Genomic DNA, 26,764 nt, shown 5'->3' on the forward strand with positions numbered 1-26,764 from the left:
TTTACACCTGTCCCAGCTGACGGGGCGGAGTGGGTTTCATTTCTGATTGAGCGCTATTCTCAGCATATCTGTCTATATAAAATTTCAGTTTTGGGCTTTTAGCTGACTTCTTCCCTGAGCTACACTGTGCTGATCTGAGTGCAGCATAATCCAAACTGAATGGATACTGGAGGGCTCTGTGTATGTTGAACTCTGCCAATAGATCAGACAGAAGCACACACTGCTTTCCTCACTGTATCTCTTTCTTTGTCTCTCTCCCAGGGTCTTATTTATTATGTTTGTCTCATTGCTTTTTCAGTTTGGCCTTCTGGTCTTACACTCACTGTATTTTACAGAGGTTTGGCTCATTTGATATGAACTTCTCCCAGGCACAATGATACTGTCTGGGAGAAACTGCAGGACACAGCACAGTGGTTAGACCTACTTTATAGAACAGTGGTCATTTTTTTTTGCACTGAGGGTAGTGCAAGATAAAATGTGGGAGTAAACGGGCTGTGCTGCTGTGTTATCTCTGCTGTCAGACACGGAGTAAAATTTTACAAGAGTAAATTAAGATTGAATGAGTTCAAAAACACTTCCTATGTTCAGTGGTGATAATAAACTGTCTCTGAATCAGCACTATGGGTTTAAAGTCTACATCTTATTTGCACAGTTGGCCACAGTCAACTTAACCAGAATATGACCTGCAAATTAACTTTTTGAAACCCACAAATTTAAGATAGTTTTAAGTGAATTTTAGATCGGCCATATGTTAACTACTTGTTATTTTGCTTTTCAGTGGTCACAGTTACTCTATTGGTGCAGTACTGGTTTTCTGTCATGCTGTGTCGACATTCCTGCATTTCAGCCAAGACAGAGATTTATTTTGGTGATGTCAACAGTTGTGATTTAATAAAAATAGAGGTTTGCTGTTGACCCAGATATACTCATTAATTGCACACTTGTAAATATTGTTTTATGTTGCCATTTAGTGATGTGAAGAAATGTGGTACAGTATGTGTAACTAGTCAAGTCAAGGTGTCTTTATTATCTCCTCAGGGCAATTTGATGCACAGCCAGCAGTAATAAATACACAATTCCCTATTCCATAGTGTCGTTTACTAGGCTCACGACAGCAGGAGAAAGTGACCTATTGAACCTGTTGGATCTGCAGATAGATAGATAGAAGCAGATAGTGGTAGAAATTTGGATTCATAGCACAATGGATGGATGGGATCAGCCGAGATTGACTGTGCTTTCTTTAAAGACCTGACCTTATACAGGCCATGGAGGTCATTTAAGGGTATACCTGCAATTTTGCTGCACACCGTCACAATGCCCTGCAGGCGGTTTTTCTGTTTAACAGAAAGTGACCTGTGCCAGCAGATAAGGGAGAACGTAAGAATAATACTGATGATGGAAGATACTCCACCTGTAACCACGAGTGATCGGTCTCACTGTGAGGAACCTCTTATTGCTCTTTGAAAGAGACCAACATACTTGTACCATTCAGCTGACCTCTCTATTGCTTTTAGTACAGTTGCTGTTGGACTGAATGACCTGTGTCACTGAGTTGATGTATGGCCTCTGTGCTCTGCCTGAATGCAAAGCTCAAATGACTACTTTAATTTAGCGTTGCACTTCCACAATGTTAGGAAATGGGCCGAGATATCCTGACTGGTTTTCTCTAGTGCCGGGCGAGCTACTCAGATCACGGGAGCATACATTTCCTGAAATGCTACTTTCATGGCAATTATTAAGCCTCCTTACCTTTCACATGCACACATCACATCTTTACTTGTTGACTGACTTCTTGTTGAAAACAAAGGCATGTATGACCCTGGTGACAATACCAGGGTACTTATCTCTTTCCAGTGCCTTATGTCATTTTGTTCACAGACCATAGGAGTGGGCAATCAAACGCTTGCTGTGGCACCCAGTCTACTTTTCAGATTAATCATACAGCCTGCTTCATTACTAGGTGTTGGATTTAGATATTTAATCTGAAAAGTTCAGTCGCTGCTGATCAGCCAGTTGTTAAGTGTTAGACAGTGAATCTGTTAACTGCAGCTGCAGACAGCAGTCCTTGTTCTGCTCTGCATCCTCCTGTGAGCTTGCGTAGTGCCACATCCACCAGTTCTCCACCTGAGCAGAACAAGGACCACCATCACCAGCTGCAGTCCAAGATGGTGTAGTTACAGTCCATCTGCAGGATGAGAGACCTGCCTGCAGGCAGGGAAACACAAGAGTGGGCTCAACAACAGCACTCTGTGAAAACTATGATTGGTTATAACACAGCTCAGAGGACAGATTTTCAGTGAAGATGAAAAACATTGAATAGAAGCGTCAACACAAGAGAATAAAACAAATCACATCTGGTCAGGACTTTCAAAATAAAATCAGAGAGGAAACTGGATGAAGACCTTTGTGTCCAGGCAACGGTATCCACAGCTAATATTGTGATCAGTTCAGATACATTGGTGTGGAGACTGATGTTTCAGATCATGGACAGTGATTAGATCTTTTGGCAAGATCACGAGCACCACAAGCATCCACTGTGACAAGTGTAGGCTATGTATGTGTGTAAAAGAAAGAATAAAAATATCCCGATTCCAGATGGGCTCCTTAGATTCCTTGTGAAGATGATGTTCGATGCTGCCTGCTAATGAACCAGGAAATGAAGACACCCTGTGAAACCAGAGAGGCAAATGCTGAAAAGGGCAAATGGTTGATATCCACTGTTTTTACTGTTGCAATTGTTCTCACCAGCTGCGGATCAAATAGGCACTGTAGGAGATTTTTGTAGGAACTGTCTGGCTCTGACCTCCTCGCCTTTCTCCCTCTGACATTTCAAGTTCAGCTCTTTTTGTTCTGTACTGCTGTGCTCTGAACTGATCGCTGCACCTCCTCTCCTCTGCTCTCCCCTCTCTTTCTCTCTTTTATTCTCCTCTGCTTTGGTCACTCTCTCGACTCCTCTTCTCTCCAGCAGCCATGGGAGTGATAGACTCTCACACACTCAACCCTCCAGATGCAAAACAGCTCTATTTGTCTTTGTCGACTGTGATGACAGTGACTGACAAAATAAGAATTCAGGATTGTTTTGAAGCCTTGTGTTGATCTCAAGGAACATTTGTTTGTCATTAGGGACGAAGCAATATGGACTTACTGTATGAACCTCACTCCTGCTTTGTTAACATGTAGCCTGATACCCTTGTTCCTTCTTAGATTCCCCAAAATATATGGATCCACACACTTCAAGAGGTTTTTCCAACTGCTGACATACATTTACTAAATCATAGTTTCCATGTAAATACTTCAAAATAGAACTTCACAATATTTAAGTTGAAAAAGAACAATTGTTTTGCATTTTTACTGAGAATATTCTGAAGAATGTTATTTGTTTGCTAACATTACACAACCATGTTGACACATTTTACCTTTTAGCTTAATGAAAAATTGTAGCTCCAGCAATTAGCTAAATGCAATTTCAATTATATTTAAATTAATTATCCATGCATCATCCCTGCTTCCAGCCCGGACGTCACTGGCCAGACCTCAGACTTTTAACACAACAGGAACACAGACTGAAATTACCTTTATATGAATTCATCTTGCATCAGTTCTTAGCACCAAAAAATACACAGTTCAAAGGATAACAGAGAAATAGAAACAGAAATATGAAATATTAGGTAACTACTAAAGTTTTTAAAGATTCAGAAACTGCAAGTTTTTGCTTTTGAAAGCCACAAACTTTTGTAGCTTAACACTGAAACATGCTTGCGTAAGGTTGTATCTAAAGCAACCAATTTATGAAATGACCAGTGATCAATGAAATACGTTCGCCTCTGCCTCTCTTAGTCCTTATTCCCTTTCTTTTTCTGTGCACGTCTGTGCGTATGTGTGCTGTCTGCTTCGGACAATATCCAGTCATAAGCTCAGTGGCTACAATTCAGTATACTTCACTCCACCTGAGGCCAGTCTCATAAAACAAGAATAGCCCAATATTTGGCTACATTTTGGTTTTAAATTAATTCAATTTTATCCACATGAAGCCGAATTGTTTCATACATAGTCTCACAGCATTAATTTAAGGTCAGAGTAAGATTACAGAGACAAACCCAACTGTTTTCAATGTGCAGCCTCACAAAACAAACTCACCTGCCCATGTTAATCTATGCAAGTTTAGATTTTTAAAGGAATTCTGCAATCAGCGTTTGACTGACTAGTCAGCTTGATAGAAAAAAATATAGTCACTATTCCTTTCTCATCTTAATGAGGATTGATCTTCAAGAATTTTTTTTTTTTGCATTTATGAAATTTTGTAGTTTTTCCTCAGTAATCTTCTTCAGTTATTCACATGAAAACTGCATGAAAAAATACTAAAATAACAAGGTTAGAGGCAGTTGGAAAATGTAGGTTAATGGCACTGGATCTGCCACTGGTCTGTGACTATATTCAGAGAGGTGTGAAAGGTGACTTTGTATTACAGGAAATAATTGCAGGATTCAGCACTATCAAACATTTATTAGCCAGCAGAGGGTTGCACTGTTGAACAACAGAGTATGACCTGATCTAGTGTCTCTACTCAAAGCCTGCAACACTCACTCCATCCCACACTGTTACCCTGGTGGTAGACAGAAGATAATCCATCAACTGTTTACAGTTAGGCTTTGATATTAAAATGCTACACAAGGTTACTGGACCTTGAGTTTGCAGTAAAAGGCTCCAGTGAGTACAAAGACTTTGTTTTCAGGAAGAAGTTTCTTTTATGCATCGTCACTTTCAATTATTGCTCTGCTGCAAGTGTTTTTCACTTTATTATTAACAAATAAACACAACAGTGTATTTTCTCTTCATCTGTTACTGTGAATAAATGTAATTATTTCTTCTTTCTTTCCTTCAGGTAACATCAGAAATACAGAGCGGCTGAGCTACGATAAGCAGCAGAGCTACAAGATTATGGTGACGGCCTTTGACTGTGGTCAGAAGAGAGCAAAGGAGGATGTAGCTGTGCATATTGATGTTAAGCCTGTCTGCAAACCTGGATGGCAAGGTCAGATATAAATAAATCACCTTTTGAAATATTTGCAAAATGCCTATTTCTCTATTGGTATGAAGTGCACTGGCATGTTTGAATGTATTTAAATGTAAAGCAATACTATCAAAAGTGAAGTTGGCAATTCAGTGCAGTCTTTGAGCATATCCTCTCCCTAGAGGGAATTCTGTTTCATTTTAGAACGAATGTCTCTCGAGGAAATCAGAGGACCTGACAAAAACCTCGAGAGGGGAAGTTGACTGGAGTGTGTATGTGTGTTTTTTTTTTTTTTCTTTCTACCTCCTTCAACATGGCAGCAGCTGGGCATTCGAGGCAGCCCGTCTCCCCTGCTGCTTCACCTGTCAGCACTGACAGCATCTCAGGAGTCAGGAATGAAAGCGGAAGACAGAGAAAGATAAGACAGGAGAGGGGAAAAGGAGGGAGGAGGAGATAAAGAAAGAGGACGAGTGAACAGGCAACTCAAGGGAGAGAGGAGAGGAACAAAGCTGGAGTGAAGCCTTTAAAAAATGTGGATGAGATAAATGACCGACCAAAGTAAAGCCTACTATGTATCAGTGAGTAAAGCCCTATTCTGCTACAAAGCACTGTAGTGCTGTTTGTAAATTCATGACCAGGTCCTGGTTACAGTGTCAGTTCACATTATATTCTTAGATATGATGTAAAATTCCAGGATAAACTGAACTAAGGATTACACATACCAACACATAGGCCTACACTACTTTTCACATGCACTCACGATCATACCAAGTGTACCATTTACTGAAGTATTTACCTTTTCCTTACCTTTGCTGTTGACCCAGATATACTTATTAATTGCACACTTGTAAATATACCTTTGATCGGAAACAATGGGGATCCGAGGCTCTGATCATGCAGGTTTGGTTTTCAGCCACAGTGTGGAAGTGAGCCTCCACTCTCCCTGTAACAAGTTACAAGTCATTTATCTGACATCACAATTGGGCCGAAGCTGTTTTATGAAGGTAAAAAATATCCTGCATAGTTCTTCTCCTCTGCTCCTCTGACAGAGCGGCTTCCCTAGCAACGGCGTGTTACACTTACAGTAGCAACAGTCTTAACCGACTGCTGGAATTATTTTTCTGTTGTTGCAAGTCCTATCTCTGATCAATAGACGGCGGTATTCTGCTCATTTTACATATTCAATCTTTAATTTATTAAAATGAAAACATATACATTTACATCTCAGATGGTAGGGCAGTAGCCTCTGTGTAGCCTGACAGGTGACAGACTCCACACTGCAAGCAAAGCTTTAACTTTAACAGCTTTAACAGCTGAGTGCATAACTGAGAACAGCCCAGATGAGAACATCACAATTTTTATCGACTCTGCTCAGAGAGATTTTAGTAAGTAAATTCAACTGAAACTGTAAGAACAAAAAATGTTCAGAAAAATGGGGCATGGGGGAATATTAGTCAGTTATTAGAAAATTAATGTAGATTTCACAATTAATTAAACATTATTAAGCTGTACTGTGCTTTATGTTTTGCTAGAAGACATAAAAAAGACATATACTGGAGACAAAAAGCTGCACAAGATGATATGTTTGTTTGTTGTAATACTGCTGCCCATTAAAACAATTGGTTCCAGCTCTTATTTCCATAGATCTTAAGAGTAAAGTGCTCCATCACTCTCACCATAACACTGCATCTGTTGCAATAATTGCAATAACATCTTTAGATAGATATAATGTAGTGAACTTCTGTTTTAAAGTATCTTAAGCTGATGACAGAAACATTACTTAAGGTCCACAGACTGAATGACCACAGTAAAAATGTACAAGATGGGTTTGATAATGTAATGGCTATACTGTACAATGGCATCATAATTGTGCTATAATGGGAGAAGATAATTGAGTCAGAGAAATGTGAATGAGTCTTAACAGAGACAATGTTACAAGATCCATTAGTGCAAAGGAGTTGAGTATTGAAAATGACATGAATGCCAGCTGTTTAGGCTGTAGAGACTTTCATTGGAAGAAATGTCAAAGGGTTTCAATGTGCAGACAGAAATAGTTAAAGAGTGTTGAGAAAAGTGGTCTGAAATGGCACACTACTTCATGTAAATGTCATCTTCATCTAGAGATCCGACCCATTGATTTCGCCACAAAGACAGATCAAGTTTCTAAATAAAAGGGACATGTGCCATTTTATGTCTGTTATACCGATTCATAGAACATAAAACCACTGACAAACAAAATAAGAGCTGGGGCTGGAAGGCTCAAGCTCTTGCTTTTAAAGAAAGATTCACAGTAATTTTCCAGATGGTATCACAGGCATTATCAGCTCTCCACATTTGAACCACTTGCTATCATTACCCTGCTATCATCCTCATCAATGTTGCATGATTCTTTACGATTTAGCTAATGAAAGGAGGCCATACTGCAAAATCCTCTTGTAAAACCATTAACCCACAGCGGCTTGGAGCCATGAATAAAACATAATGCACTGGTGCACACACAAACACCAAGTCTTTTGTACACATAATCATATTTATCATCTGTGTGTAAAGGTCAGCAGTTCTCCTGCTGCTGCTTTTTTGAGGAAAACTCGGCAGCATAAATGGAGGCTAAGTATGTCTCGCTCCAACTCACTCTTCCTTACCCACCAAATCACAGTCCGTTTCTCTCTTTGTGAATGTTTGTCTCTGGAGACTTCATATCTAATCTATTCTGTAGGCTTGGAAAGAGCTGCCAGGTGTCCACCTACACACACACAAGCACGTTCACACTCGAACTCTCCTGCACACAGTGATGCTTATGAATCCCTTTCACCTCTACATTCAACAATCCTCGTACACACTGGGGATGAATATAACACCCGGGTAATGAAAATATAACACCATGCAACAGGACTGACAGTTACAAGGAGGGGAGCACCCTCTCCACCAGGCCTGTCATGTTACTGGGTCCGTTTGACTTGACACAGGCTGAAATGTTACTGAGACGATTCCAAGCTCCCAAGTTACCCACTGGTGTGGTTGCTCGTCATCGTATCAAGACCTCATGTTGAACCCAACTACAACACAGCATTAAAGGGATATTTCAACATTTTGGCAAATTTGCCTATTGCCATAATCCCTATAGTCTTAGAGTAGGTTCATTACTTTTAATTGTCAGTGCGAGCTGTTTTTAGATCGGCGGGGCAGGGACGTGAGCTCTGCATGGTGTGCTGTATTCATAGCGTGGCAAATGTGCAGGTCACAACTTGTCCACGAGAGTGTTTTGGAGTTGTTGGATTGTGTATTTAGTTTGATGAGGACAGCAAGATCACTGTAGAAGAATAACATTGTAAATTGTCAATATTGGGAAAGAGTGGAAGGAAATGAGAAACATAAATAAGAGAGAAAGTCGGAACCAAACTATTTCTCGACTTGTTGTAAATGTTGAAATGTTGTTCTTTTGTTTACACCACAGTTGAGTCACAAATATCATGTCATTGATGCTTTAATATATGTATATGTGCTTCATGAAACTGGTGATGGTACAGTACTAAACTGCAGATACTCTGAGAGCTCAGTCTAAGTGAATTTTTAATGTTGAATGTGTGTAACGAGGAATAGGAAACAGGAATATGGAGCAGTCCTCATATGTGTGTCAGATACAGCACAATGGTTTGATTTTTCTTCATGTTGCTAAATAAACTATTTACCGTGTACTTAAAGGTTGGAACAAGCGTGTGGACTATGAGCCAGGGACTGGGAGCAAACAGCTGTTCCCCAAGATGCACTTGGAGACCTGTGGCGGTCCGCTGTCTGGCGTGAGGGCAATGGTGGAGCTACAGACCAATCACATTGGGAAAGGCTGCGACCGTGAAACATACTCTGAGAAGTCTCTTCAAAAACTCTGTGGTGAGAGAGAAAAAAGAAATGAGTGAAAGTGTGAGAAGAACAAGTGAAAAGTAATAAAATGAGAAGCCCTGTTGAAATAGTGAAGGTGTGAAGAAGAGCGGTGTGAGGGTGCAAAGAGTAGAAATAATAATGAGAGACAAGTAAAAATTTAATTCAAAGAAGAAATTACCTCTTGACATCTTAACCTCTGCAGTAAATTAATTTGCCAATTTCCAGCGTGCCATTTTAATCCTGAGAACTATTTTAAATGTAATTTTTTGTTTTAAATTAAATTCCGAACATCATGTGTGACATGTTATGTAATTGTTATTACTTCCATTTCATATCCTTGGACATGGCTTTGCACTGCAATGCATACAGTAGTCTACATGTAAAACACCAAATTGATACCATTACTAATCATTTCAAATAAGGCAAACATTCCTCTAAAGATCCTGTCATTTAAAGAGAAAAGAAAAGAAGTTAAAACCCTGAAAAAGACTATGAGAAAAACACCAAACACTGATATCTGACTAAATATAAATAAAGATGGAATGAATTAATGAATGACTGACAGGAGAAACATCTTAATTATACTGTGTCTTGTAGATCAGTCATCTGCTTTCAAGACATGTTTAAAATTAGAGCATTTTTATGATATAAGTAGAGCAGGGCTTCATTGTATCTTTTGGGACTGCACGTGTTCTTGTGAATTTCAAATAGTGCTATGTACAGAGTGCTTGATGGCAGTAGAAATATAAACAACCCAATTCATACATTAACCATGTTTGTATGACAAGCACAAATCATTCAGTAATATAATATCAGAATATCAGAAGAACCCTACTAGTTTGTTGAGTTATGTTGTTTTAAACCAGACCAGAGTACTGACACAGGCATATCAAAGCATGGACTGATATACGCAGATATCCAGAGAGATGACACAGAAAGCGATCCAAGCAAAGCCATTTCTCTCCAGGTTTTTTTCTGTGTGTAGCCGTCTTGACAGTGTCTGTTCCTCTGATTGGCACGTCCAGGTGCAGCATCAGGCAGCACCGACCTCCTTCCTGCCCCCAGCCCTTCCACAAACTGGACAGCATCTCTGCTGACTGACAGTGGGAGAGACAGCGACCTCATCTACAGATTCGACGGGCGTCAGGCTGCCAATGTTCCAGACCACGTGGTACCCCAAAACCTGACAGACCAGTTCACCGTAGCAACCTGGATGAAACACGGGCCAAGTCCAGGACTCAGAGCTGAGAAGGAAACCTTACTTTGTAACTCTGACAAGACTGGTGAGGAAATGATTTCATGTCTGATTACTGCAAAGTTACTGTACGCCTTTTTAGAGAATGAAAATTTACAATCTGGAGCTAGAAACTGCAATCAACATTTACCCTTGACCTGTAATTTCACCACATTAATCAACAGTGTGCTCCTAATTTAGGATTACTGAAAACTGCCGATCCTTAAATCGCTTTTATAGAAATATTTTATACTTTAATTTCCTGCTGTCCCCTGCATTACAAAGAGGACATGCCACAAACACTGTATGATCAAAACCCTCTTTTCAAATTTACAAGATTACCAAGACTGAGACCGAAGCCCACAATAGCAAATGGTCTTTGAAACTTTCTCCCACTGCATGTTTGAACTGGCTGCCTGAACTGTGTAATTAACCGAGCCATCTGCAAATCGCACAGTCTCACAATGGTCTCACAGATGGCTTATTAGCTTAGGAAATGTGTACTCTGATCTTGTGATGCAAAACTGCAGAGTGGTTCATGTTAGACTACCAGAGTCTTTTAACCCCTTCTTTGATTTGTGATGTTTTAGATAAAGAATATGATGTGTGAAGGCTCAGCAAGTATTGGGTCACATCATCTGTCTGAATAAGGAGACGTGGACAAGATGGCCAAAACTTACAATTATAAAGATTCAGAGCATCTTTTTTTTTTTTACCCATGAAACAAATTAATATTTTTTTGCAGAAGTATGTAATGATTAGCTCTTCATATGATTTTGGTGCAGTGTAACAACATTGTTCATACTTTATCATTGAACTATTTTATGATAGATCCTGTATGTGAGTAGTGATCCCTTGTATTCCTATGAGGGATTTTGGCACTATACAGTTAGATGAACAGACTGAAAGATATTATTGACAGAACAATAGTAATGGGATAACATTTTAGTTATGTTTCTTACTTATATCAGTACTGACTGACAAACAATGTAACACCAAGCTGAGTCCACTGATTAGAAAACAACATAAACATGGTTTTAACCAGTAGCGCAACATTGTAATAACTGACTAACTTGGTATTTGGAAGAGAATCAGCTGCACACACCACACCTCATCCCACCTTAACCTTACTTATTTTGTAAAAGCCATAAATACAGTATGCAGTCACTGGACCCTCTTTGTCATGCTGACAGCTGTGTTTTAATATGGAGGAATCATTTCTGCTAGATGAAAGGGGTGAAGTCTTTCATGCAGCTCAACTGTCTAACAGTTTTTCACTCGCCCCCAAGAACTCAGAAGAAAGCTTGAGGAGCAGGTGCATCCGTTTATTGTCCTTTGAATTACAGGGCATAATATTTGTTGATTAATACGGTGAATCATGTAGAATTATGTTACATTGCATGTGCATGTGTCTGTTGTGTTACCATGCATGCCTGTGCCGTTCCTGTTGCAGAGATGAACCGCCACCATTACTCCCTCTACGTCCACAACTGCCGCCTGGTGTTCCTGCTCAGAAGAGATTTCACTCAGGTCGACACTTTCAGACCTGCCGAGTTCCACTGGAAACTGGAGCAGGTGAGGAGTGTGTGTGTTTGTGTGTGTGTGAATAGATCCAGGGTGATTTTCTGCAGCAGGTGAAGGGCTATCATTATTTGTATAGTGAAGGGAGAGCCTCTCCATTCTAATTACCCGAAGCCCTCCATCACTTTCTTCTGCGCGCTGTAGGAGATAACAGGGTGGAAGACAACGCTAACCCACACACAGACACACACAGACAACACACATACAAACATAGACCAAGAGTGGAAAGTCTGTTTAGTTGTGGGTAATAGCTCACCCAGCAGCAGATCTCGATTATCTGTCATGCGTCTGGGAAGTTGCTGAACTAATTTGCAGCGACACTTACTGTTTCAGTCTTGTAGAAAGCCTTTGAATAGAAAAAGATGCAATTTATGAAATTGCCTCGGCTGCATATAGTAAAATATTTTTGTTCCTAGAAGTATCCTGCAGATTATTATAATAGTGATGTAAATAACAGATGGAATGCATACAGTAAGGTGTGTGGATGCACAGCATGCAGGTACTTTAGGCAAGCATAAAGATAACAATCTAAAGTTTTAGTCCACATAGTTCCCACATTCACACAGGCCTCTCTTCCTCCTACCTTTCGGGATTACCGTTCAGGGTCAGTTCAGTAACCGTGGAGCTGGAGGCAGGATTAAAGGTCTTGTTCAAGGAGACCTCAGCAAGGTGAGTGGCTGGGTGAGAATCATCCAGCTGAAGGACGCCTCGTCACTGTAGCTCACCAAGCAGTCACTGAGCAGAGAAAATCCTACTGTAAAAAAGAAAAGAAAATCCCCATGGCTGAGATGATTTTTGATGATAAGTCTATGAACTCTCTTGTATTGGAATCTCCCCTTTTCCACAGACACTCCCGAGCTCAGTAATAATGCATGGTAGATATAAATCTAATTCAAATTGTTTCCCTTTGGGATACAGAATATATCTACCTCACACTTAAGTTATTAGAAAATGCTTTATAATTACAGCAAGCTCTCCAGAGTTTTTGTTCAGTAAGCAGATTATAGGAGATTTATGTTTGACTTTTTCTGCGTGTGTGTTCATGCCTGTGTGAGTGCGCATTTGCATTTGTTTGGACTCTGGTGACTTTTATTTGGGAGTTTTCTTTCTAACATTTGCATAGAAAATGACATGCAAGGCTGTTTTTAGCATCAGAAGAGACGCATGCAAACATCATTGTGCGTTTTCTTGCCGCTATCTTTTCTGATGCTGGTGTGTTCCTTTCAGCCAGAGAGTTGTTTGTTGTGGGCCACAGGTACAACTAAATATATTTTTTCTTGTGTACCTTCCAACCAGCTAGCTGTTTGTTCTAGGCCAAAGGTAGATCGAAAGGTGTTTTTCTCTGTCCAGCGTTCTTTTCTCCCAAAGCCCACAGAGGTGGGATGCGACAAAGAGAGGGGCAGCCAAGTGGCAGACTGCTGCGTTTTCTTAGCAAACAACCTCAAGACACTGTTCTATTTCAGTCTAGCTTCTTCTCATTCTCTCTCCCTCTCTCATTATCTTTCTGTTCTCTCTCTGACTTATTCTCTCCTACACATATATGGTGCATGGATAGCCGGGATCCCATTTGCTGCTTTAGTTGGATGTTGTAGAGGACCACAAAGGAAGCATGGAGCGCAGTCAAAGAGAATTTGTGTTGAGTTACCCACCAGAACAAGTCACTTGTGCAGAGACTAATTAAATATAAATGGAAACTGGTCTGAAATATCGGAGCTTAACAAGCAAAGTGACATAGTAGCACAAATGGGCAGATTAAGAGATGAAAATCTACTCTGTGATTATCATATATTGCTGATGGATTTCCTGTACTTTTAATTTTAATAATATTTTAAATAATATTTCTTTGACAAATGCCAGACTGGGCACTTAACTATTGGATTAATGTTCAGGAGGAAAGAGCAGTGGATTAGTGAAGCTGTTTTTTGAAGATTTTTTTGTGTGAAGTTTTATTGATGAGAAAACATGTCTTGCAGCTGGATTGCATTATTGTCTAAAGGCTACTGTCAAAGGAGAAACTGCTGGTGTCTCTACCTCTTTTACAACTGATTTAGTTCTGTGCTATTGTGGGATCTCAGTGCAAAATGGCGAGTCTAGAAAGAAACTGCTGTTCTTTGAATCTAAAGATCTGACATCAAAACCTGATGTGTGCCCCGAAGCAGCACATGGTATTTATGTCAAAGAGAAGTGAGCACTGTGTCTTTGAAAACCGTTGAAGCCTTCTATAAATACAATATTCTCTTTGGATTTTTTAAAAGAGAAACAAGCCAGAAGGTGAAGTGAACCATATAGCTCAGGGGAAAATTTGGGCACATGCGCCTTTTAATTTATTCTTTATTTGAGCTCTATCAAAATTCCACTATCATTTTAAAGAACATGCTTACTATCAGAGGATGAATTAAAGCAGAAGTAAGCGATCCGGTCGTTTTGGCTAATGCTGCGTTCGAGGCAGGCTTTTGAAACCGTAAATTACAGCTTCAAGTCACGACTTACGACTTTGTAGCGTTCCAGGCAACACACTTGTGTTTTTCCGACCTGTTTTACCTGTGAAAGTCACTATAACGGCCACTCGTAACTTCCGACCCGTGAACTCGTACCAGATCGAACTGGTACGACTTCACAGGTCGGAAAAACACGAGTTACGAGTTGCCTTGAACGCACCATAACGTTTTGTCAGCGGATGGAGTTAGCAGCCCCCGCCCTCGTCATGGATCTATTGGTCCTCGTCCCTACGTCGCCACATTCAGGCGCATCCCTTGGCTGCACACACAGCCCTTCATGCCGTTCTCTCTCCTCATTGGATAAAACTTGTAGGATACGAGAAAAGTTTTCTCCTCGGCTTACAGCAGAGCAGAGTGACTGACAGACCCGTGTTTCAGACCAAACACTCTATAAGTGATAAGTGATTGCTGTCGGAAGATATAACTATTTAAGACTTATATTAACACAAAAATACCGCTTACTTCTGCTTTAAGTTTATTGAGAGAAACTGCAAACATGGGTAGTGTTTATAAGATTTTGTCAAAGAACATATTGTGCTACACGCTAACTGAACTGAAGTTAGCATGCTAACCAGCCAGCTCCAATTTGCCGCATCTTGTAATATCAAAATGCCACAATAAGTCACTGTAGTGTCCAGTTTGTCCTCAGTCCATCATGGGCTTCTTGGTAAGTAAAATAATTACATACAGTTTGATGCTGAAGCCAGAATGCTTCTTCCAAACTGCTATGTGAACAGCTAGCATTAGCAATGCAGCAAGACAATCCTTTAGGCTATATACCTTCAATGTATGGCTGTTTTACTTCATCTTGAGCCAAAAAGCACAACACACTGCAGGTGAAATATTCACTGAATGCTTTCTTGGTGAAGCTGATTATTGGTGATTTTTGAGGCTCTGAATTTGTGGTTGGTGAGGAGAAGCCTATGACTGTCAGGCCCTGAGCAGCTGGCTGAGTGGAAGTTGACCGGAGTGGAGACTGAAGATGAACAGGGGAAGCAGGGGAGTAGACCAGACAGAGCCAAGCGTGACCTGAGGCACAAGGAGAAGACTGGTTAAGAAAAATCCAACAAATGATTAAAAAAAAGACACCAGTGGGTATGACAGGTCGCTCTGGTGGAGAATGCTGAGTGGAAGTGCTCCTTAAATGCTGCAGCTGGTCATGGAGTTGAGTGCATGATGTACAGGCGAGAATGGAGACTAGTGGGTAGTGGATCCAGGAAGTCACAGCTAATATATGGGGGATCTTCTATGAAATGCAGTTTTAGCATCTTTAAAGGCCACTGAATTTGGGTAGAGACTACATTTCACATGCACTTAACAGCCTCATAAGATTGCAGACTGGAGTGTATTACATTGCAAACAGGGTGATATCAGATATTGCCGAAATATTGGCTGTGAAAAAGCCAGCTCTAATTACTATAGATGTTATCATCTTGTCCTATCCATTTGCCCTGTTTTCATTTTACTTTTGCAGTATAGATCTATATTTTAATATTTTTTTTATAATTTTGCCTTAAAGATGTATTGTAGCAGGTCAGTTTCAAAAAGAAAAGCTGTAGACACAAGTCTACTGTAGATCATAATGTAATGATGTCAGTTTACCTTGTGCAGTGGCTTTGGTTGGTTGGTGTCTGTTGACTTCTTGTTTTATGTAGTGTAATGTTTTATTAAAACATAATCTAGTTTCTCTTATAAGAGCTCTTGACCTCAATAAGAGTTCCTGAATAAATACAGCTTAAATATCTAACTTCAGTTTAAGATAACATTTCCACTCCTTGCATCTGTACTCACCACTTACGTGGTTGTTTATGTTGTACAGTCTATTACTTACAGAAATTACATATTATTATTGTGTTTGGCAGTCATAACTACACCATACACTAAATGAACCAAGGATAGGAGCTGTCACACTCTCCATAGTGATTAATAATGAGGACAAGCTCACACAGTGATAGAAACTGTTGAGAAAAGAGTTTTGGTGGAAAAGAAGAAGAGGTGACTGTGGGATGTCACAGCTGCTTCTAACTGTCCTTGTTCCTCCAGCACTTAGAAAGGACACTCAATGGCTTCCGTGGCAACTCCATTTAGCTCTATTGATTTTGCAATTCTCACCCGAGAGGGGAGGGGCAGAGAGGGATGAAAGGGAGCTGGCAAAGAGAGGGCGATGGAGAGAGAGGCTTCTATTTTCCATTTCGATCGAACACTGAGGAGGAACCACAGTGCATATGTGAACACACACACACACACACACACACACACACACACACACACACACACACACACACACACACACACACACACACAGACACACACACACACACATCATATGCTTGTTTTCACCTCAAAGTCATTGGAAAAAATGCACTCCCTAATCCCCCACATTAACCTTAACTATCACAACTGAATGTCAGTTCTCATTGGTCCAGGTCAAAGGCATCTCTAGGCAATGCCTAGAGATCACAACTGAATATTTTGGGACCCCAAGAATATAGTAAAACAACACACACACACACACACACACACACACACACACATACATACACACACACTCAGCGTCCATTTTCCTCCCTACAGCTCTTTCAGCCTTGGTAATGGACTACAGGATGGATCACTTCTCTTTACACACATTATTCAGTCTCCCAGAGTCGAGAGAGCCTATCAGTACAATCCAGCTGTCCAAAAAATATTCACTCACAGTCACACAAGTCCTACACACAGCATGATTCATGCGTGTAATGTCCTGTAAGCCAAGGATGGTAGGAATATTTCAAGCGTAGTCATAATGCAAAAAGCGGATAGGAAGGAGAAAAAACATACCAGTTACAAAACAAAGAGACTGGGCCTTTGTATACTGTCCCTGCATTTAGAGTTTGAATGGCTTTGTATGTTTACCCTGCTAAGTAAGATAAAGAACAAGTGTGTGAGATGGGGGCATTGATCTAAACCCCTTACAAATGTTTATTTACTCACAGCAGGGTCCTTATAGATAGAGTCAGAAAAATCTATGTTAACCGAAGGGCGAGAGGAATGACAAATACCCAGTGTTTTTCTCAGCTGAAGTCTTAAGAGGTGAGAGAGATTAAGCGAGCCAATGAAATTTTTCCGTTGGCAGTTGCTGCACATCAGTCCAAGATAACTGTACAACTGACAGTGGCAATAATGGCCGACTGTGTGTTGTAAACACAAATAAACTTTCCAATTTCGCCAATTACACCGCTTGAAACAACTTGGAGACCCCCTGCTATCTATCATTTATGTCTGAGTTCGACTATAGCGACTGAATGTTGGCGTCTTGTCTTTACAGCATCTACAATTATCTGTCTTATCTGCCTTCTATTACCACGCTTGTTGTGCCATGGCTTGTTCTCTGTCCTGTGTTGATTAGAAACCTCCCTTTGTTTCTCAGGAGATTAATTGGATGGTGCTGGTGGTGTGTGTGGAAGAGTGTGTATCGCCTCTCTGCCTGTTTGTTGTAGATACCAGGAGAGATTGAATTGCCTATTCAAACAGTGATTTAGTTCCATCTCCAACACGAGAGACTAACAGATAAATGTTTCACTCTAATTAAAACTTATTTGCATTTCATACATCAGGACTCAGTCAGATTGTTACAATGCAGTAAGCAGTATAAAGGAATACAGAGTATGTTTTTAACAGCTGAAGCAAACAGCATCAGGAATAACAGTGCAGGAGGGCTGTGTGTGTGTGAAAAGATTTTGTAATAGTCAAAGGGACATTTCAAAAATAAAACTCTCCTTGGTGGGACGTGCTTTTATTTGTTCGAAAACCTCTCACAGACATCAAATTTCTTTCAGCTGCCGTCATATGTTCTCCGGCATTGCGGTGTTCATTCACTTTTCACTTTGCTCTGAATCACTCTAATTGTGCAAGTCACCCTATTGCAAGGACTTCAGAATGCAGCATGCTTTAGTATAAAAGAAAAACCAGCTCGTATTGATGAGACGCGTTTTTCCCTTTTCTGTGAGAGCAAAACAGAAAAAGACAAAGAGCAGCAGGGAACAGATTGAGCATTTCCTCTAGTTCGCACATTTTCAGTCTATGTGTTAATTTAATTTCTGGCTTCCATTTTGCAAATCAACCTCATTTGAGAGCCCAGCTGTACTTTGTCTCCTTCAGGTGCTTCCTGTGTTACTCCCATGTAGAGCGGCTACATTTCACAAAATGTAAATGTCTATGCAGTGTGTGTGTGTGTGTGTGTGTGTGTGTGCGCGCACGCTGAGGTGGGGTACTTAATGCCACTGTCTGCTACTTATACACCACTCAGCAGACGTGCTGAGTGCACTAAATGCACTACATAAGCATTCAGTCAGCATGCTAATGTATTGACAGCCTGTTTCTTCCATCTCTCTGGTTTCTGTTTTCTCTCCCTCCATCTATCTCTCCATCTCTTGGAGATTGTCTCCTCTCCTCCCTCTCCAACTCCTCCTTTTTATGCCAACCTTGAAGTGTCAATTCAATAATTCACTGCTATTATACTACTTCATTAAACAACAGATGCATACGGGGCGTCGCGTGGCGTAGTGGTTAGAGCGGGCGCCCCATGTATAGAGGCACAGTCCTCGCTGCGGTCGGCCCCGGTTCGAGTCCCGCGTCGGGCGCCATTTGCTGCGTGTCATCCCCCCTCTCTCTGCCTCCCCATTTCCTGTCTGTCTCAACTGTACTATCTATAAAGGCATAAAAGCCCAAAAAATATATACTTTAAAAAAAAAAAACAACAGATGCATAGACAAAATGTTTCCGAGATCATGCAGCGACTTTTGACAGAGGTAGAAGAGATGTTTCTTAAGAACCCACATCTTCATTATTGAACTTTTCCAGTTGTGTCAATTTCTTGAATAATGTCTGGCAGACAGCTTCCCTTTCTCAATATACACTGGAGAAAATATAAAGAATACACCTGAATGCACTTTTTTAGAGGAAAAACTTTATTTTAAATTAGTACAAAACCTGGTGATGTTTCTACATTGTGAGTAGCAGATGTTTGCATAGTAATGTGTTATTCCTTATATTTAACCATATACAGCATGTGACCATCATAGACATTTATAAAGCACATACACAAACATCAGTTTAACAGTAATGTCATTTTCCTTGAGCATTATAAGCAATGCTCTTCCTTTTCTTCCTCATTTGAAGTATTCTTTTATTGTGCTCTAACTTTCACCATCCCTATGACTTCCCACCACCACACTGACACATAATAGTCTGGCATCAATAATGCAGTGCCACAACAGTGGCCGAGGAAGGGAGAGCAGATGAGAGGCGAGGAATGTGAATAAGAACAAAGGAGATGAAAAAGAGATGAGAATAGAGGTGAACAAGTAGTGAGGTGGAGGTAGGGATAGCAGGAGAAGAAAGACAAAGTGGTGAAGACAGAGGAAAGTGTGAGGATGGAGCACTGATTTATTAAATTAATCATATATACAGTACACTTAATTCACAGAACTTAATAAATCCATAGGTTTGGAGAGGACGGGAGCTAAAGAGAAAGAAAATAATCCCACATTTAATGCAAATTCATGCGCAGATATATTAGTAATCATTATACTCTTCACATCAGCAAAAAAAAAAAGAGTATACCTATAGGGCTCTGTTTGTCACAAAAAAACAGATCTGAACTTCTAAAAGAGGGTTTTCATCCACATAAAGAAGTCTCCTTCCATCCTAAACCTCTCCAGTGCATCAAAATAAACTTGACCCTATTAAATGGCTTCTCAGCAGACGACAGAATGTCCTCATTATTCTGTTTATGTCAGCAGATTTAAAATGCCCCAGTGCTATCCGTGAATAAGGGATTATGTGTGGATTGGTTTTTCTCCTTAGTAAAATGCACAATATGCCAATCTAGTTTATTACCTATTTTATATAACCTCACAGAAATAAAGATGTGGGACTGCTCCCTGTGCTAGTAGTTGGCCTATTAGTGAGCAGGCAGCATCTACAGTATGTTTTGGCAGATATGCTTCAGATGAAAACTGAAATTCAGCCCTGAGACTGTTTTTTCAAAGTCCAACTGGAACTTGAGATCTTCCCCCTTTCATGGTCATATATTAGATGTAATATCCTCTCGTACATACAGTATGCCATGGCAGATTTCCACAAGATAGGCAGACTTATCACGACTGTTTTTCGCTCAGCAATAAAACACTGCTATTGTATGGTTAATGTACAGCAAGCTGAATCTCCATAAGAAGTGGAGATAGTTCCAGTATTAGTGGACTCATCAGAGAGTGTCTGGATACTCAATTGTACACTCGCTGATCCGATTTAACAAAGACAAAGAGGTAATCTGCCTTTGAGAATAACTCAAGGAGATGATTGTATACGGTATTCCTCTCTCTGAGGGACACAGCACGCTCCAGATGTTTTAGAAATCCAAATCACTAAGAAACAGACAAAAGTTGAAAAGTTTGTGGGATGACAATTCATCAGAGTGTAAAACACTTGGAGAATAACCTGAGCCAGGAGTCTTTTCTATAGCTTCTGTATCCGAGTTATACGGAGGAAACTGTGTGTATAGTTCCCTCATACTTTAGAAATTGTACGATGAGTCAAGTACCTCCCTGGCGGTCGCCTTCCTAATTTAAAACCCCAGCACACTCACATAGGTGTTTTTAATTATTCCTGCTGATTAAACTTCTGCAGGTTGATGAGGATTAGAGCTACGCTGAGGATCACACTGCCAAACAATGTTTACTAAAAGGGAGAGGCCTTTTTTCACTGAAGACGTTTTAACAAAGTAAAGTAGGAAAAGGCACAGGTGTAAATAATCCAAATAATGACAACTGAACACCATCTAGCTGATCCAGAGTCAGTGCAGCGAAGAATTGATAGCTTAGACTGTGTACTGTAGCTGGTAGGGAGCATGATACACAGATGTTGAAATGTCACCTTCATTTTTTATTGATAATTTAAGGAAGGTGAGGCTCTACAATACGGTACGAACGAACAGAATATTATAATACGAGCAAAATGACAGTGTTAACATTCAATAGTATTATTACTGACGCATGCTAATAGCACATTATGATTATGTTAATTAGCAAGCGCTGGTATTGCAAGATGACATACACATTAAACCAGTCATTACAGTGCACTTCAGCAATAATCATAACATCAGTATGAACCCTGACATGTGCAGCAAGATGTTCAAATATGCATACGGCAGTAACAGCCACTGATTTATCATTGCTAAGTGCTAACGTGCAGATAGCATGGATGATAGCATGGATGGCTCATAGATTGCAAACTCTTTTATGCAATGCCTTTTTTGTCATCTATTTTTCACCACAAACAACTTGACAAAAATGACGGCAAACAAACCAATAACTGGGCCACTGATGGCTGACACCAGTCAAGTGAACCACTATAATACATGTAGTATAAGTAGTATAAGTCCTTCATCACTTTCAGGAGAAGAGGCAATTAATGTGGCATCGTGACCCCTCTTAAGCTGCATGAACAACAACAGATTGAGCCAAAAATTCACAGTGATTCTAAAATTAGCATGTGACTGATTCAGAGCCGCACTCAGACCGAGTCCTTATGGTGACTGCCTGGTTTTATTGGGACACTTGAATAAAACAGAGCTTTACTTAATATTATTAATAATAAATGTGCTGTGAAAAGGGCCTAAAAAGGTTGATAAGAACTAAAAGGTTCAAGAAAGAGTGTGTACCTGCCCGCCCAGTCTGGAGAAGTGGTCTTCTCAGGCTAAATAATTGAAAGCACCTATCTGGGCGTGCCGTGTGTGTTAATATGCTAAATAATATTCAAAGAGGACCTGCCAGTCTTAAAAATGACCTTGCTTGGTGTCGAGATCCAGCATGTTTTAGAGCCAGGATTCATATCTTGCCTGCTCTCACTCTCCCAGTTTCCAATCTTCCTCTGTTTTGATCACCCTCAGCTTGTCCCATTGAAGTTTTCTAGATGTTTTATGAAATGCTCACATTTCATTTCGGTAATCCTTTTGGCATTGTGTGAAAAGCAGTGTTTCATCCTGTCAAGATTAGTTTGTCGTAAGCTGTTTGTGATTCATTAGGGTACAAGTCTGTAGCAGCCATAAAAGTAAGAAAGATGAAAAGTTTTTATTGGAGGAATCTCATTTATTGGAATAAACTCATGTTTTAATTTTCCTTCCAGTCTTTTGGCTTTTGGTTTTACTTGTAGTTTGTTATAAATTACGTTTTCTCTCAGTTATTTCAGCAGAAGATGTTTAATCCATCCAAAAAAGTAGAAATAGTCAACTCTGATAGTCTATCAAAAAAAAAAAATCACTGTCATCTCACTGTACAAACGCAAAGGGAAACTAAAGTGATTTAAAATCATACCTGCAGTAGCCTACATTAGCAAGAATTTGGTCGTAGTGTCTCTCTACCTCTCTTTCAGTTTCTTTTTCTCTGTCTCTGTTGTGGCGCTGCTCTGGTCTGCTCCCTGCTTTGGGACCAGCTCATTATTGTGTTTCAACATTCATTGTCTTGTTAGTGCTGCAGAAATACTTTCATGCTCTCACTACCTAACGTTCCCTCAGACAAGTACTGTGTAAACAAGTGTCTTGTACTGTTGTGTGAAGATGTGCACATTATGTGCATTTTGCAAGTATGATTTTTTTTAAGTTAAGACCGTCAGCAACATACAGTAAATAACTGAAGTGCTTTAAGGCTGTAACATTACAGTGGTCAGGTCTGTAGTTTGTCAGTTTGTCTGAGTCTTCTTTGTATTTTATTCAAAGCACTGAATGGTGATATTCTGTACAGTTATTGTTCTGCTCAGCATCTGGTGCTGATGTGTCCAGAGAGGGACCAGCCTTTAGTGACACACCCAATACAGTGGCCATAAGACTTTCCACTGAGACCCCTCTCTTCTCTCCTCCCTCCTGTCTTCTCATGTGTTTTCCCCTTACCTTTCTCTTGCTGGCCTACATGCAGAAAAAACATTTAGCAGCCTGATTCATTCAAACTGAGGGAATAGAGGAAGAAAAATATGTAAACACCATCTTGTGAGTTCTTGTTAAGAGGGGTTGTGTGAGTCATAGAGCTCGGACTGGAAAATGTCACCTGGGCTGTGATTCAAGTCAGCAGAGTGGGTCTGTGTCGACTCTTTAATTATAAACCAACAAAGGGCAAAGCATTTAGACTGACAAGGCAAATTAGACACAAGTGAAATGGAAATGGCCAAATGAAAATTACTTAAACATAAATTAATAGCAATCAAAAAAAAAGGACACTTAATCTGCAGGGAAATGTCTAAGCAGAGACAGAGGACGATCCCTGTCCACCACAAGGTTTTTAATGTTTTACAACATGATGGATGACCATCTTGATATTAACCATCTGGCTGCTATTGCTCACACTCATCCTGGGTAATGACAAATACACACATTAACAGAGAACATACACTCATCAGTGCAGCTCACATTATTAATGTTACATCAGCTCATGTTTTGTATAAATTACGTCAAAATCAGCTTTGGCCATTAGACCACAGTCATTTACCTTCTATTTACTCCTGCTGCAGCCAGCCAGCTGTCGACCCAAACAAACATTACTTGGAGCTATTTTAATAATCAATACCAGTCTCTCAAATATCCAGATTTGAGAGGTTTACGTGAAATTATCTTTTTGTTTTAAACTCTTGGCTGGACAAAACAGGATATCTGTAGACACGGATTTAGACTTAGGATGGACATTTTTCAACATATTAATTGGAAAATTATTCAGTAATATAAAAGAATAATCATTTCAGCCCGAAGATTTTGATGTCCACAATAAGATCATAAAATCCAAAGGTAAGAAACCAAATATCAAGGTGAGGATAATCGTGTATGGGTAAACCAGCACAGCAATAACATCCACAGGCATCTGCAGGAACCTTCTGTGAAGATCAATTTCGTCTACAAAATCAGACTAAAAAGCTGCACAAATGAATATCTTGAAGTTGAGAACAAATCCTGACCACAACTTTTACTATTCTGGTTCACGGCTGGACGCAGCTGTCACAGTGTTGTTTTCTGCAACAGCAGGTGGTGGTTTTCAGAGTAAGAGCTGTATAAGGCCACATTAGACGACCTGATTAATCAATCAGTTATTGTAGCTTTATGACTAAACTTCATCAGTTACAATATTTTGTCTTCAAATGATAATTTTAAACGCAGACTTGATTTATTGCAGCTATTGATTGCCATGGGCTCTGATATCAGTGTTTAAGATTGATGGTGGAGTTTGTAGATGTGTGTGTGTGAATGAGCTGTGTGTCAACAGGCATCTTCGCCAGGCCATGCTTGTAAAAGAGATTTTTTTTTATCTCAAGCAATTTGCCTGGTAAAATAAAGGTAAAATAAAATCTATTATGGATGATTGCGCTGCAGCTATTCCATAGAGCTGGAGCTAGTAATATTTTTTTTATTATTTACACATGTGGGTTGGTATTAAATAGAATTATACATAGTATTTCACTTTATTGTTTGGGCCTCAGTACCTGTCAGCTCTGAATGTTCCCTTTGTGGTTCATTATTCAAACAATAGAGTCTAAATTCAACTGTACCAAGAGCTTGTAAGAATATTCGAGTGTGTGTGCGAGATTGTAAATAAGTATGTAGAGAATCCAAGAATTTTTTTTCTTCATGCCCTCTGTTTCTGCCATTCAATCAGTACCTGCTCCATCGGTTAGTTTTTCTTTTTTTTCACTACAAGCAGAGAGAAAGAATGGGTGAGCCAGCACGAGATGAGAGATTACAGGAGACACAATCATTTTTACTGTGTGAGAAAATAATATAACTCAGTTTGTTGCTGTCACATTTCCACACTATCTAAACTTTATTTTTCTCTGCACAAAATAGTTTTTTAGCCATGGTATTGCAGTGGATGACAGTGTCTGATATACTGACTGATATATCTCAACTTTTTCCATGGATTCTGTTGAAGTTTTCATGTAATCTTGCACAACCAAAAAAATTGATATCCACATTCCTGCTAAATTAATATGTAATTAGCATCCTAACACACTGAACCAAGACAATGAATACCTTCTAAACATTTGCACATTTGCTTTGTCATTGTGAGCATTTTACCACACAAATGTAGTCTTGTGTACAATGCCACAGTGCTGTTAGCATCGATGCAAATGCTTGTATCGTCTCACGCATCAAACATTTTTTTGCTCTGGCAGCATCAACAAGGAAACAGATTGAACATTACACTTAAGTGAGACAGCTGTGAGTCGAGATACAAAAAGATCGAATGCTTCTCAGAATTCAATTTTTTCTGTGTCTATTTTAAGCTCATGGGACACTGAAAAAATAGAATTAAAAAAGACAGATAGATTTGCATGTCCGAACTTAATCTTTGCCCTACAGTACCGGGAGTGTGAATTGATATTTTATTTTGACGGGGAGAGTCAGGAAGATTAGAATTATCTAATTATAATCAATGAATCAGCACAGTTTTATATTTTCACCGGGTCAAAGTGGAGCGATAAGGGAAAGATGAACAGAGTGAAGGGAGGGAGCAAGAAAGAGATTTGTAGGTACATTATGAAGATGTAAAGAATGATTATTTTATCATTAAAAGTCATATGCATTATGCAACTGCTATTGCATTATAGCATTGAACTATTACGTGGTCATTATTTTATAGACTCCTCATAATCAGTGCTTTGGGACTACTAAATGCACTATAAGAGGAGACAGTCACCACCACAAACACTGCAGATAATTGGAGAGACATGTAACTCTGCACTCACCTCCACTGGCAGTCAGCCAGCCAGCAGCTAAACGAAAGTGGCAATTCATTCTGCCTGTCTAGTCAAGTACACATACAAATCCTGAATGTGAGCCGATGAAACTAAAACACACTGTCATTGTCAATAACACACGCATGGCGTCCTGGGGTATTTCAATCAGTGTACAGTGCATGAAGCAGTACATGAAGAGTCTGTGTGTTTGGTTTTTAAATCAAATCATATGGTTCACATCTAACTGTGGTCCTATAAGGAAGCAAATGCATAGAAACCACAGCCTCAGGGCCTTTTCACCCAGTAAGTAAGGCAGGGATGTCAGGACGTCCTGTGGGAATTTCTGTCTCTTCACACTCATAAAGAGTGAGACTCTGCGTTCTAAATCAAATATCCCTGGAGAGCCCTGGTTGCTCCAGCACAGATCTCAACCCCATTAGTTCATATCACAGCTTGAATAAACTGCCCGTGTGTGTGTAGGGGTGTGTGTGTGTGTGTGGGTGTGGGTCTTTGTGTGTATCTATGTGTGGCTGATCCTTAGAAATAAATGTAACAAATAAAAATCCTTCTCAATGTTGTTTTTTCCTCCCTGCAGTTTTTTTTCCCTTCTGCATCTCAAATCAGCATATATTCTCCTCTTCAGTGCGAATAAACAGTTTGCCGTTAATTCATCCGAATCCTTCACACCAGCCTGATTACAGAAAACCAGATGCTACAGCCAGAAAAAGAGAAAGAATAACAGGAGGATTTATAAATCCTTTAAGACTTCTATCTACCTACCTGAAGTATCACTTTAGAAGTAAATACACT

The 26,764-nt window shown here is 39.8% G+C and overlaps 1 protein-coding gene across 1 annotated transcript in view; it reads left to right on the forward strand.

Moving 5' to 3' along the window:
- The window catches only part of clstn2a (calsyntenin 2a), a 179,857-nt gene that overhangs the window by 136,757 nt on the left and 16,336 nt on the right, over nt 1-26,764 (forward strand). The window contains exons 6-9 of the mRNA XM_085805895.1: nt 4,883-5,032; nt 8,714-8,899; nt 9,916-10,173; nt 11,578-11,699. Of these exons, the coding sequence (XP_085662021.1) occupies nt 4,883-5,032; nt 8,714-8,899; nt 9,916-10,173; nt 11,578-11,699 (716 nt within the window). The remainder of the gene's footprint in view (nt 1-4,882; nt 5,033-8,713; nt 8,900-9,915; nt 10,174-11,577; nt 11,700-26,764) is intronic.

The sequence above is a fragment of the Trachurus japonicus genome, chromosome 17 (genome assembly GCF_045865225.1).
Source record: "Trachurus japonicus isolate A0001 chromosome 17, Traja_1.0".
Taxonomy (NCBI): Eukaryota; Metazoa; Chordata; class Actinopteri; order Carangiformes; family Carangidae; genus Trachurus; species Trachurus japonicus.